Below are 12,806 nucleotides of genomic sequence, written 5' to 3'. Positions count from 1 at the left end.
TTTTATGGTAAACATTTTTAATAAACAGCAGCATAAAATAATCAGTGTTTAATATCATCTCTGGTGTGTGAAATACAAATGCATATATCCTCAATATAAAATAGCCTTTTTGTCATTACAATTCCATGCTTGTCTATTTTAAATGCCCATAATAACAAATCAAACATTAAGTAATACAGTGATTAAATGCATGCAGTGAAAATAAGAAAAGATACGGCAGGGCAAGATATCTGAATATTGCCATTATATATTTGAAGAAAATCTATATCGAGTTAAAAACAAAAAAACAAAAGAAACAAGGAAACAGACCAGATATAAAAATGCAGAGATATATTTTCACTTCTGTGATACAAACCATAAACATAGTTTTGTGCAAAAAAAGAAAAGATCTGAAAATAAGGTCATCTTACAAAAAACATTGTCAACAAAGCAAAAGATATTTTTCAGTTCGTGAAAAGAATACTATTTTTAATACAAAAGGGACTGTGTTATGTAGTATCACAGTGCTATCATAAGACACAATATTACAAGTGGTTTTGAAATTTAGTTTGCTCACCTTAATGACTTCAGTAATTATAAAATGTTTAAAATAAATGTTATAGTTCTTTATAAAAAACTAACTTGAATTTATTTTTTAACCCTAGTAATGTTTTTCCAGAGTAGGTATTTTACTGGCTCATGGAATGCTAATTTCCCTTTACGGGACTCCTAGAAAAACTCAGATTCACTGAAATTGTGTTTACTTAAAATAATAAATATTTTTGGAAAACAATTGATTGTCGTATGATATACAAAATTGTGGTTTGAATCTTCATCATTAAACAGTTGCATAGCAACAAAAGGATACAAATATTCTCCTCTACCTAAAGAAATGTGACTTTGATCAGCTTATTTATGCCACTAAAATATGTCATAATTTATCTCTGAATAAATCTGGATATAGCCAATTCTTTAAGTTCACAGTACCTATAAGTCCATGTTTGTTGTTTGAAGATTCGGTGTTTGGGAAAACTGTATCATATTTTGGTAAACATTTCCTTGATTTCTCATCCTAATTTTATTTTTAAAAATGGAAACATCAATGTGCTTCTAATTCTTTTACATTCTCCTTATTAAATATCATTTCCAGGAATTACTTTATATCCTGTAAGTCTCTTTCTAAGTCTCTGTAGCTATAAAATAAGAAAAAAAAAATGAGACTTTGAGACATTGTACTTAGAATAAAGGAGTTATTTTTTAACAAGAGAAAAATCAAACATAACATTCTTTTCTATACAGAACTTGAAACCCATACGAATTCTAAACTTGGCAAAAGATGGCTAGCAGGTAAATTGCATGAGATGTACATTCGACACCTTCCTCTAACTAAGGCAAAAATGATCATGTTGCTTCTATTTACCAGCTTAAAAAATTCAGTTCTTGGTAATCTTTGAAGTGAGAACTCAGTACCTGTTTTGTTTTTTTGTTTTAAATACTGTAATATTTTACAAAATAGAATTCATAGTCTTTGGATTCCAACTAACACTATGAATAAATTGACATAATTCTTGGTGCTAGAATAAAATCTGTGCACATATCCAGATCAGGAAAAAAAGTGAGAAAAACTTTAAATTAACTAGATATTAGTGTCATAGAGTTTCCTGCTTCCCCAGAGTCCACTGATGGTGAACATCCGTATGCCCTGGACAACCCATAGGCACCAGGTTGCAAGCACTGATGTGCTGGTCTGTGGCCACACCTCTATTCTTCAATGTTATTGGTCCAGGGAAGCTCTTGTTAGGTCGTGCCCATGGGAACCCTTGTTCCTCTCCCTTGGATGCTGATCTAGGCCTAGGGGCAATTTTCCCAACTGTGTTTCCTGTAGTGCCTCATTTCTAATGCAACAAAGTAAGCTAGCACTATCAACCAACAATCAATTCCAGCATCCACATCTAGTCTTCTTATGGTCTGATGCCCTTTGTTGTTTCAAGGGCTTTTGTAAACACACTGTGGGAAAAGAAAATGTAGAAAAAGGCCTTTGTGATCCACGGAGGAGATTCACAAAGAACCACACTCTACGCCTTCTTAAAGAAGCCCCACTGTGTAGAAGGCTTCAGGGGAACTTAACATTTGTCTTATGGCTCGTTTCCATCAGGGATTTCAAATTTGGCCTAAGGTTTCCTTATTGATTCTGAACACTACTTCCATACAAAGATGCATAGAGTCTAAATCGAATCAATATAATTCCTGAACATCTGTCCTGAAGAAAAGACAGCAGGTAGACAAATGCTACGGTATATACATTTTGGGGAGAGACCAGTCATGGTGACCGAAGGTGAAATATACAAAGCACCATTTGACTTTCCTTTTTGGTTTGATGCTTAATCACAAGGATCTTTTCCTCTTTGCTGGTTTGCAATATTCAGTTCTTGAAACCAGATGTACCAATCCCAATGCAATGGCATACACCCTGATGAGGCATTAATTCCACGATGTTTTTTTTCTGGTTGGTGTCTGCCCTGCTTGGTAAGACAAAGTTAAACTTCACAGAAGATACTCGTTGCAGTGTCTGCTAAATGAGAACCTTACTTTAATAAAAACATTTGAATATAAATCTTTTCTACGGCTTTCTAGTTTCTTGTGTACCACACTGATAAAAGTTGTGTATTTTACAGTTCTGCAGAAATCATAGATTCGGTGTGTCCATGAATATTGGAGTCTCCTAGCAAAGATGGTTGCTTTGAGTCTATTTTGTAGGGTTTTTGAGATTTGTTGCCAAAAACAGCGATACCCATTCCACCAGGATGATTTGGAATTGACATGTGTGGTAGTAAAGGGATATTTGCTTCCTGATTGGATCCTGATGAGGGCAAGCTAGTCACATGACCAGTGCTAGTCGACCCACTGGCACTGCTCGGAGACCGACTCTTGGGAGGCGGGCAGTGCTGAATCACTCTAGGAGGACCTGCTGGCTGATAGTGGGCAGCTGGAAATGCTGCATATCCAGGAGGTATTGGGTATCCATTGATGGGGATGAATCTCTGGTTCTGAGGTATTGGTGGGCCAATGAAACCAGCAATCTGGCCCTGTGGTGTAATACCCTGGCTCGGAAACATGTAGTTGGGATATCTGGGGTTACTGAGATTACTCACGGGGCTGGCACTAAGGGAGGTTGTCTGTGTGGTGGCATTTCCTCCTGAAGGAGTAGTAGAGCTGGTATGACTTGAGAGTCCCTCCCAGGACCGAAGCCGGACATGAATATCTTTAAACCTTGGTCTCCTAGAAGGAATCTCATTCCAGCACTCTGTCATGAGGCTGTACATTCTAGGGGGGCAGTCTTCGGAGCATGGTAACAGCTGTCGTTTTCTCACCATTTCAATCACTTCCTGGTTACTAAATCCATAATACGGCTGGAGTCCAAAACTGAAAATCTCCCATAAGACGACCCCAAAAGACCAGATATCTGAATCAGAAGAGAATTTGCCATACAAGATGGCCTCAGGGGGCATCCAGCGAATGGGCAACAGAGACTTACTCTGCACCCTGTAGTAATCAGCGGAGTATATTTCTCTGGAGAGCCCAAGGTCTGAAATCTTTACGTGAAGTTGCTCTCCGATTAAAATATTGCGAGCTGCGAGGTCCTTATGCACAAAGAAATGACTAGACAGGTATTCCATGCCAGCCGCGATCTGAATTGCAATGTGCAGAAAGTCTCCATGATCCAGGCTGGATTTTACTGTCCCATCTTCATCACTGCTGCAGCCAACATCAGAATGTGGGGATCGCATGATGAGGAACTCATGGAGATCCCCCTGATTCGTATACTCAAAAAGCATACACACAGGTTGTTCCTGAGTGACAGCACCTAGAAGGCAGACAATATTGGGGTGGTGGAGTTCGGCCATCAGGGAGGCTTCCTGTTGAAATTCTGTCCATTGCTGGGGGTTGTTATAGTCTTTCAAGGTCTTTATAGCAACCAGCTGGGCATGGTCCATGCCTGGGAGATAGAGATGGCCCTTATAGATCTTTCCAAAGGCACATTCACCCAATTCTTCCATAAAACGTACAGCAGAAAGTGGCAGCTCCTTAGCCTTGCTCTGTATGAAAGAAAGGAAGAGTGTGGTTTAAAACATTTCTTAAGGCACCTTCTTGGCATCTGGAAGGAGGTGTGTGAGCCATATAAAGTTCTATAAATCAGATTAAATAAAATATTGTAGGTCTATAAGTCTTTAAAATTGCTGGCTGCAACTCAAAGCTGCCATAGGCAACTTTCTGTCCACCACTCCCCTATCTCCCCATCTACCCCTCCTGCTCCAACCATGGTTTCTTGCTGTTGTCTAGAGTCTTGCTACTCAAAGTGTGGTCCTGGGACCAGCAACATGAGCATCACTCAAATCTTATTACAAATGAGGCTTCTTAGGCTCACCTCAGACGTGCTGAATCAGAATGTGCATTTAACAGACCCCAGGTGATCTGTGTGAACATTAGTGTGAGAAAGCACTGCCGCAGATAATACAGCCTTAATTCTTAGCCTGACGCTTACAGTGTTTGTGAGCTGGTCCTAACCTGCCTTGCTACTCCTCTATGTGATAGCATTACTTTATTTAAATAGGTCTTCTCATTGCCCACCCTGAGACACCATGCACATTCTTGCCCAATACCTTTGTTCCTGCAACGCTCTCCTATTCTTAGGATATTGATTGTGTGAAAAGCCAGAGAAACCAAAACAACATTGTCCTCCTGTGATGCTCACAGTAGAAACGGGGAGATGTGGAATGTGCTTCTCTCTACTTATCAGATACTTGCTTTCTCTGAAACTCTTTCTGACCACTATGGTCTTCGCCTCCTCTGGAGTCCTTTTGGCTTTATAGTCTAAATACCACTACAAGTGAGAGGCAGTGTAGTGGCTGGTTACATGCATGACCTCTACAGCCGGACAGTCCAATTTTGAATCCTGCCTTCTCCATTTACCAGCTGTGTGACCCTGTGTATATTTAACCACCTTGTGGCTTGATTCCTTCATCCAGAACATGGGATGATAATCCTTGATATAATTAATTATACTTGTAGGATTCTTGTGAACTTTGAGTAAGCTAACATTTGTGAAGTACTCAGTATGATGGCTGGCATATATAGTGTTATTTAACTTTTAGCTATTGTTACTTTGCTGCTGCTGTTCTTTTTATGAATATAGTTTGTCCTCTCAATCTGATTTCCATTTCTTGCATTGCCCTTCATAGCAATTGATATTCCTACAGCTTTGCAACTGGGTTGTTTACTAATTGACCTTAAAACAGACAGGGAAAGCATCTAGCTTACAGTGAAAATAAGCATTAAATTGTGACATTTGATCTTGGTGGTAAATGTCTATAGTGTCATGTGTTTTTCCTATTTTTTGAAATTCACCTCAAATCTAGCCTGACGTTTAGTCTAATTTGTTAGCGAAAAAGTTATAAAAGTAATGCATTTGTACATAAACTGATTTTTTAAAATAATTTTATACTTTAAGTCCTTATTTTTTAGAAAAAGAATACTTCTTTGAGGATCCCAATTGAAGCTGACAATTCTGCAGTTCCATATGGGATGCAGAGCTCTCTGTACAGAGTTTAAAACAGTTTAGAAAATTAAGCGAAAAACTTCTCTAATCTGAATTCCACTAACTTAGAATTCATGACGATTAGTTCTGTTCTAGGCTGATATTTTCCAGGGCAAAATGCCCACTAACCTAATTATAAGTGTAAATAAAGGCAGCAGAATACCCACTTAAAAGGACAAAATGGAATTGAAGATTTTGAAATATTAATTCTTCTAAGCAAATAATGTTTCTTATAAATAGGTCTCGTTTATTCATTAAAGCAGAGGTCATGGGGTTTGTATTTGGAAATTTCTTATAGGAAAGTTACTTCCGCTGAAAGCAATGGTAATGCACTGCTTTAAACATTCAGTAAATTAAAGGTTATTGATCTATCCGATTCATTTTAGTATTGTTTGTAACAGTAAGAGAGTAGAAACAACCTAAATGTTTACCTAGAGAAGACATTAAAGTAATTATGGTAGAGCCAGTAACTAAAATATTATACAGTTGTATGAACAAATGAGGGCTCTTTGTATGTACTGATATGGAAAGATCTCCAAAATCCTATTGTTAAGTTAAAAATATAAAGCAAAAGAAATGTTACTCCTGTATGCTGCTTTTGTGTGAAAGAGGAGGAGAAAAAGAATAAAAATGTATTCATGTTTCTTTACATGCATAAAGAAACCCTGAAAAGATGCTCAGGAAACAGCAGTGGCTACTGGGAGGGTACAAAGGGGAGAACTAGGAGGAGGAGACAAGAGTTAAATTTTTCAATTTATGCTTTTTAAAAATTTTGAACCAGGCCAATATATTGCCAATTCAAAAAGGTAACTAATTTAAAAACATAAAACCAAAAATAAGACTTGAAAATCTATATCTGAAAAGGTATTTGCATGCCAATGTTCATAGCAGCACTATTCACAGTGGCCAGGGCATGGAAGCAACCAGAGTGTCCTAAGATAGATGATTGGCTAAAGAAGCAGTGGTACACATATACAATAGAATATTACTCAGCACTAAGAAGAGATGAAATACTGTCATTTGAGACTACATGAATGGATCTCAAGATAATCATGCCAAGCAAAATAAGCCAGACAGAAAAAGTTAAAAATCACATGATATCACTTATATGTGGGATATAAACCTAAAAGCAACAAACGAACAGGACAAACAAGCAGAGTCTCATGGACATGGACACTAGACAAGTGGTTACCAGAGGGTAGGAGGGGAAGAGTGAGGAAGGAGGAGAGAGGAGGGGGGTAGATGGGGTAAAAGGGGTTAAATATGTGGAGACAGAAAGAAATCTAACTATGGGAGGGGAACATACAATGCAATATATATATATATGCCTTACTATTGAATTGTACACCTGAAACTTACTGGATTTCATTAACTAATGTCACCAAAACAAACAAACAAACAAACAAACAAACAAACAAATAAATAAATAAAATCATAAAACCAATCTTTCCAATCTTTCCAAAATTTCCATTGAATCTGGAAATTTCTTCTGCAATCTCAGATCTCCTATTTTCCATTTTGTTTGTAAGGTCTGAATGCCTGTGGGTGTTAAGAAGTTCCTTTGGGAGAACAGCATGTGGGCGATGGGAAAAGTAACCTTTTTTCTTCCGCAGCGCTCTGATGATTTTGCTTTTGTGGCAAGAGTAAGCCAATGTAATTTTTTCCTGCATGACAATAAGATTGAGATTCCCATCAAAACTTTTCCTAATGATGTAAATGAATCCAGTTTATGTGAAGGCCCCTTAAATGGAATGGAAGGTATTACTTACTTTTTCATCTAAACAGGATCCCCTGGCTTTTGTTGACAGAAATGGTCAACGGACTGAGTAATAAACTTCTTTTGAGGGAAAATGAGAACTAGGAACTAAACCCAAGGAATATTAGACCAATATAACAAGGCATTAGGACACTTCTCTTCCTTTCTCCATCCCTGCTGAAACTGACCCATAGGTAGTGTTGTGTAATTCAAACCATGTGACTTTGGACTCATACTAATCTGAATTTGTATCTTGGACCTGTTGCTTTCTATTAGTAGTTAATATTTATATAGCACGTACTTCGTGTCAGACACTATTTTAAGCACTCAACAAATATTAACATTTAATACAACAACCCTGTGGGGTAGGTCCTATGTAATAGCTGACCGACTTTCAGTGAGTTTCTTAACTTTTCTATCCTCTATTTCCATATCTATGAAATAATATAATACCTACCTTCCATAGTTACAGTAGGGATTAGATGCAACTATGTATGAAAACAATTTCTACCTACTAAGTGCTTTTTAAATCAATCTTATTTTCCTTATTAGGGAAGTAATGTAGAAAGTGGAGTTAAATGCAAATGATTTAGATCCATTTATTTAAGTAGTTCTAGATAATCTTCTATAATTCCCTTTATGTTTTTAAAAAGATATTTAAGTTTCCTCCTGTTAATCTTTCTCTGTTCTCCTGTAGTTAATTAAAAAAAAAAAAAACTTTAAAAAATGACAGAAACTTTGTTTTGGAGGCTGAGAATTTGAGTGGCCTCTGGCTTGCTCTTCTAGGATTCTGGGAGATATGGATGGAGGTGAAGAGATAAGAACCCATGTGAAAGAGCGGATGGTGGCAGATGAGAAAAGGAAGCAAGCAGGCCAAACTTCTAGGGGCTGGAAGAGAATAAGGGGTGGACAGGACCTTGGCACCAGCCTGACACAAGGTCCCTGGGGCTTCATGGCTAAGAAGCCTGGCTGCATTCCCCTACACTGAGGTAAGCAAATTCGTTCTCTCATATTCGCCTTTGCAAAAAGAACTACTCTTGCCATTTTATGGATGGAGAAAGAGGCTTAAAAAGGTATGAGGAATTTGCAGGAGAGCCAAAATTGCTGCTCTTGCGTGTGCAAGACCTTCTGCTTTGGGCCACGCCATTCAGTTTGAAACCAGAGAAGCTGGCTGGTTGGTAATCCCAGTTTGACATAGAATGTCTCTGAAGGCTCAACCTGGGGCTTGACACCTTGCAGGGCTGCGAGGTCAGCCTTCAGTGTGTGGTCACTTGGTGGAATTATAAATGATCTTTCTCCCTGCTCAGACACACGAAAGAGTATATTTTGACCCCAACTGCGTCACGTCGTATCTCCCAAATACCTGGTAGGCCATATCACATACAGTCCCAATTCTTCTCCAGCCTGTAGAAGGAAGAAGGAATAGTTCACCGGACCCAGTCATAACCAAATTTGGGGATTTGCTTTGGAAAGAAACATGAAAAGCAACTAAAATGGCAGATTTTACAAAATCCTTGAAACACCTGTGCAGCAGCCAGCATAGAAGTACTCAGAAAAAACTGCTCGGAGCTTGGTTTCAGGGGAACAATTTACACAGCGATTTGCATTTTTAAAATACTCAAGTTACTTGGTACAAATGAGTCTTAACTATAGACTCATTTTCAAATTTTACATAAATCCTGAACTAGTTAAAAAATCATAAAAACCTTTAAAGAAGCAGTCAGTAGACTGTATGGTGACGGCAGGAAATTAGCTGTATTGTTGAGGAACAGATGGTTTACATTATACAAACCCTTTAGGCTAAACTTGTTTAGGTCTGGCATATTGTAAATTATATTTTAGTAATGAAAGTGAAATGACCTCTGCTTGACCTCAAGTGGGGTTTGTCTGTTTGAACCAATGTAGTGGAAAACTATGAAAGAAAATGAAGTCATAAAGTTTTGGCAGTTCAATTTTGGCTCATTTCAAGTTAAGGGGTTATAAATCTGTTTAGTTTTTGTTTGACAAGTATTTGTCATACAGGGATGTACAAAATGTAAAGAAGTGTAAAATACACATGAGGCACGGTGCCAAAGTAAACCCAGTACAAAGGAAAACTGGAACGAATAGGGTCCTGGGCTCCTATCTCTTTATCACCCCCTCCATTAGTTGAATGACAAGATGGGCTCGGTTTATTATATGCTGTAAGGCAATTAAGTACCTTAAAACTGAAACAGGCTTTCAGTTTTAAATGTTAACGTTTTTACTTCTCAAAGTAAACACACATCTGCCTCAGTGAGGTTTTAAAAATTATCTAATTTGCAGTGGGGGAGAAAAATCAAAGTTGATGTAGAAGTTGATACATTATCCTAAATTTGATTGTGCTTCTTCCTTTAGAAATTCTGAAGAGCAACTAACTATAGGGAGAACAGTTTGGATATGAGTCATTTAGATGTGAGTCAGATGTGAGTACTGTAGTACTGTCTAAACTGTTGATAGTGAGGCCAGGCTGATGTTGGTGGCTTCTTTCACTTAAGTGATGAGTACCAAGTGGGGACATGTGACCCTTTTAGACATGTTACCTTTAGACAGGAATGCATTGAACCATGGGTAGGGTTTTTAAAAATTCTAATTATGTAGGTAGCAGGTAGATAAGGACAGACTCAGTGACTTTATCTCTTTCCACCTTTGGGAAGTTACACTTTAGGTGATCATACTTCAAAATGACATCTCTGGGTGAAACTGCTTACTACTAACTTTCTATTCCCTGCTTACTTTATATAAGTAATTACCATAGGAAATGAGGGTGAAGATTTTGTGATGGCCACCAACATATGTATGAAGCATGGATCCCCTCTGTGACTTCTGGCCTCTAACCTGAACAGGGTATGAATTCTCTACTTTTGAGTCTAACTTGAAGTAGGTACATGGATAAAAAGCAGAACTACATGAGGTGGAGGGAACCAGAGCCCGAGGCAGTTCTCTGGAATAGGAAGGTGGCTCCAACGGCAGGTGCTGAAAAAGAATTGAAGTTCATATTGACGCAACTGACCCAAACCTCCCCCTGGAGTCCCTGAAGCCCCTGGGCTGGTTGCTTTCCCATGCCTGAATGATTCAAGAGTGCTGCCCTTTTACAAATTTCTTTTGCTATACATTTGCCAACTCTAGCTGGACACAAGCCTCAGTAGGAGAAGAGCAGGTTCCACACAGTGGCATTTGTCCTCAGCCACGTCAGAGGAATAATGAAGCAGATCTTGGCCCTAATGAAATCAGAAGGGTAGTCTGGGTAATAGGAGGAAGCACAGTTTTCCCTGAGATTGATATTCCTTGGGGCCTTATTTGCTCTCTGAATCTCAAGTACTGACCAGCATAGTTTACATCAGAGCAGGTACTGGAATACCCTATGGGACCTGTTAAAATACAAAGTGCTAGAGACTCCCAGAGCTTCTGATTCTGTAGGTCTGAGAGTCTGCATTTTTGAAAAGTTCCCAGGTGATGAGGATGATCCTAGAATGCAGGCTTCACTTTGAGGACGACTGGAATATACGAATATGGCTTTCTGGAGCAGACAATTGCTTAGGGATCTGGGTCCCTGCCCTCTGCATGATGAATGACCACACTGTGCCTGAAAAACTTGGTTGAGCACTTCTGACTTACACAACACTGCTTCAGGAGATGGTTTCGAAATGTCAGCTAGAGGAAAATGTAAGATCCACTGACTGGCATTTATTGAGTTTATAGTCTGCATGGCTACTATCTTAGCCAGGTTCAAGGTTTTGAAATATAAGTCACTCTACAGCTTGGGCCATGTCTTTAGTTCATTCTCTTTTCATATGCAGCCAATTGTGTGGGATATGTTTTAATAGCTGGATATATTTTAATACCATATAAACTATATACCAAAGAATATATATACAGAATAGTATATGAGGAGCCATGCAAGAACCATGAAAGGAGAGGACACAGTTCCTATTCTAGGTGATTGTCATCTGAGCTTAATAGTAGATAGTGTGTATTGAATGAATACTTGCCATGTGCCAAACACTGAGATCATAAAAATGGCTAAGTTTTTTTGGAAGTGTTTATGTGTTAGGTTATGAGTATTCGATACATATTGACTCCTTTCATCTTCACAATAACCCTATTAAATTGGTGTCTATTACTAGTATCCCCGTTTTACAGATGGAGAACCTGAGGATCAGAGCAGTTAAATGATTCCATAGTCAGTGGGTTGTAAATTCAGATTCCAGGTCTCTTCTGAGTGACTATACTACACTTTCTCGTCTTCTAAGTGTTTAATGCATGAATTCATTTAATCCTCATCATAATCCTGTGAAAGCCTCATACTATGATTTCTCCATTTTATGGATCAAGAAATCAACGCATTCAAGGCATGTGAACTACCTTAGCTTGCCTAAAAAGCAAAACTATTAAGTAGTGATGCCAAGATTCAAATCCAACTACGTCTGACTCCAAAGCTGAAGTATTTTTCTGGAAAGAAGTGGCAGTTTTCATTCAGTCCTCAAAGGGCTCCACAATTTTAAAAGCGTGAGGCCCACTGGTGGAATGTCAAGGTGTAATTGCTCTCTAGTCCCTGAGATCTAGACCTCACTCTGGTTGATCCTCTGTTGTCCCCATTAGTTGACCTGGGATAAATGAACAAAATCTTCAACAGCAGCCTTTGCCTGAGCTGGGCACAAGAGCCCTAGAGAGCACACAAAATAGAGAGTTTTTAGTATCTGGACTTGGCTGTTGACAGGAATCTGCTTGACTCCAAAGCCTATTTCCCTTTCTCGTGCATTTTACTGGCGCTTAGGTAAACAGTGTTAGAATGGTGAAACAATGGACTCCACTCATAAATGGAAATTATTACATTTTAAAAGCTTAACGGCCACAACCATTTTGTTTTAGGAGGTTATGGACATTTTCAAAGACTGCAGCCGAACTAAGTGCCTTTTGGCTCATGCAAGCGAATTCTAGAGGGAGTTTCAACCAACAGTTTGCCACATTTGCCCAGAATTCAGCGGCACTTCTCTGGAAGTGATTTAACATCAGAAACACTTCTTTGCTCTGTAACGTAAATTTCTGATAGTTGGTATGAATGTTTGGTGGTGACCAGGGTTGATTCTGTGGTGGAATTACTTTATAATGTCAGTGGGAGAGGCTCTACTTTGCCTGGAAATAGGCAGAACAGATGCCAGTAATTTTAATGTCAGCTTGAGCCACCATGCGCTTGTCACGCGGGCCTGTGTGTTTCAGTCAGCCTGGAAATCACGGAAGGAGAGTAAAATGAGGAAGCACTTGCGCTCTGGATTGGGTGGACCCGCGTTTGAGTTTTGGCTCTGCCATTTCCTAGGCGTGTGACTTTGGGGAAACTCTTACTTTCAAGTCTCACTTTTATCACCCCCCAAATCAGGCTCAAATTAGTACCTACTTCATAGGGTTATTATAAAGATTCTGTTGAGATAATGCATGGGAAGTACTTTAGCTTATTCA

The 12,806-nt window shown here is 38.8% G+C and overlaps 1 protein-coding gene across 1 annotated transcript in view; it reads right to left on the bottom strand.

Moving 5' to 3' along the window:
* The window catches only part of ROR1 (receptor tyrosine kinase like orphan receptor 1), a 161,169-nt gene continuing 148,363 nt past the window's right edge, over positions 1-12,806 (bottom strand). The window contains exon 9 of the mRNA XM_015595068.1: positions 1-4,076. Within this exon, the coding sequence (XP_015450554.1) occupies positions 2,649-4,076 (1,428 nt within the window). The 3' untranslated portion in view covers positions 1-2,648. The remainder of the gene's footprint in view (positions 4,077-12,806) is intronic.

This window comes from Pteropus alecto, unplaced genomic scaffold, assembly GCF_000325575.1.
Source record: "Pteropus alecto unplaced genomic scaffold, ASM32557v1 scaffold25, whole genome shotgun sequence".
NCBI classification, from domain to species: Eukaryota; Metazoa; Chordata; class Mammalia; order Chiroptera; family Pteropodidae; genus Pteropus; species Pteropus alecto.
Note: the sequence above shows the minus strand (reverse complement) of the source record. Positions and strands in the feature narration are given on the sequence as shown.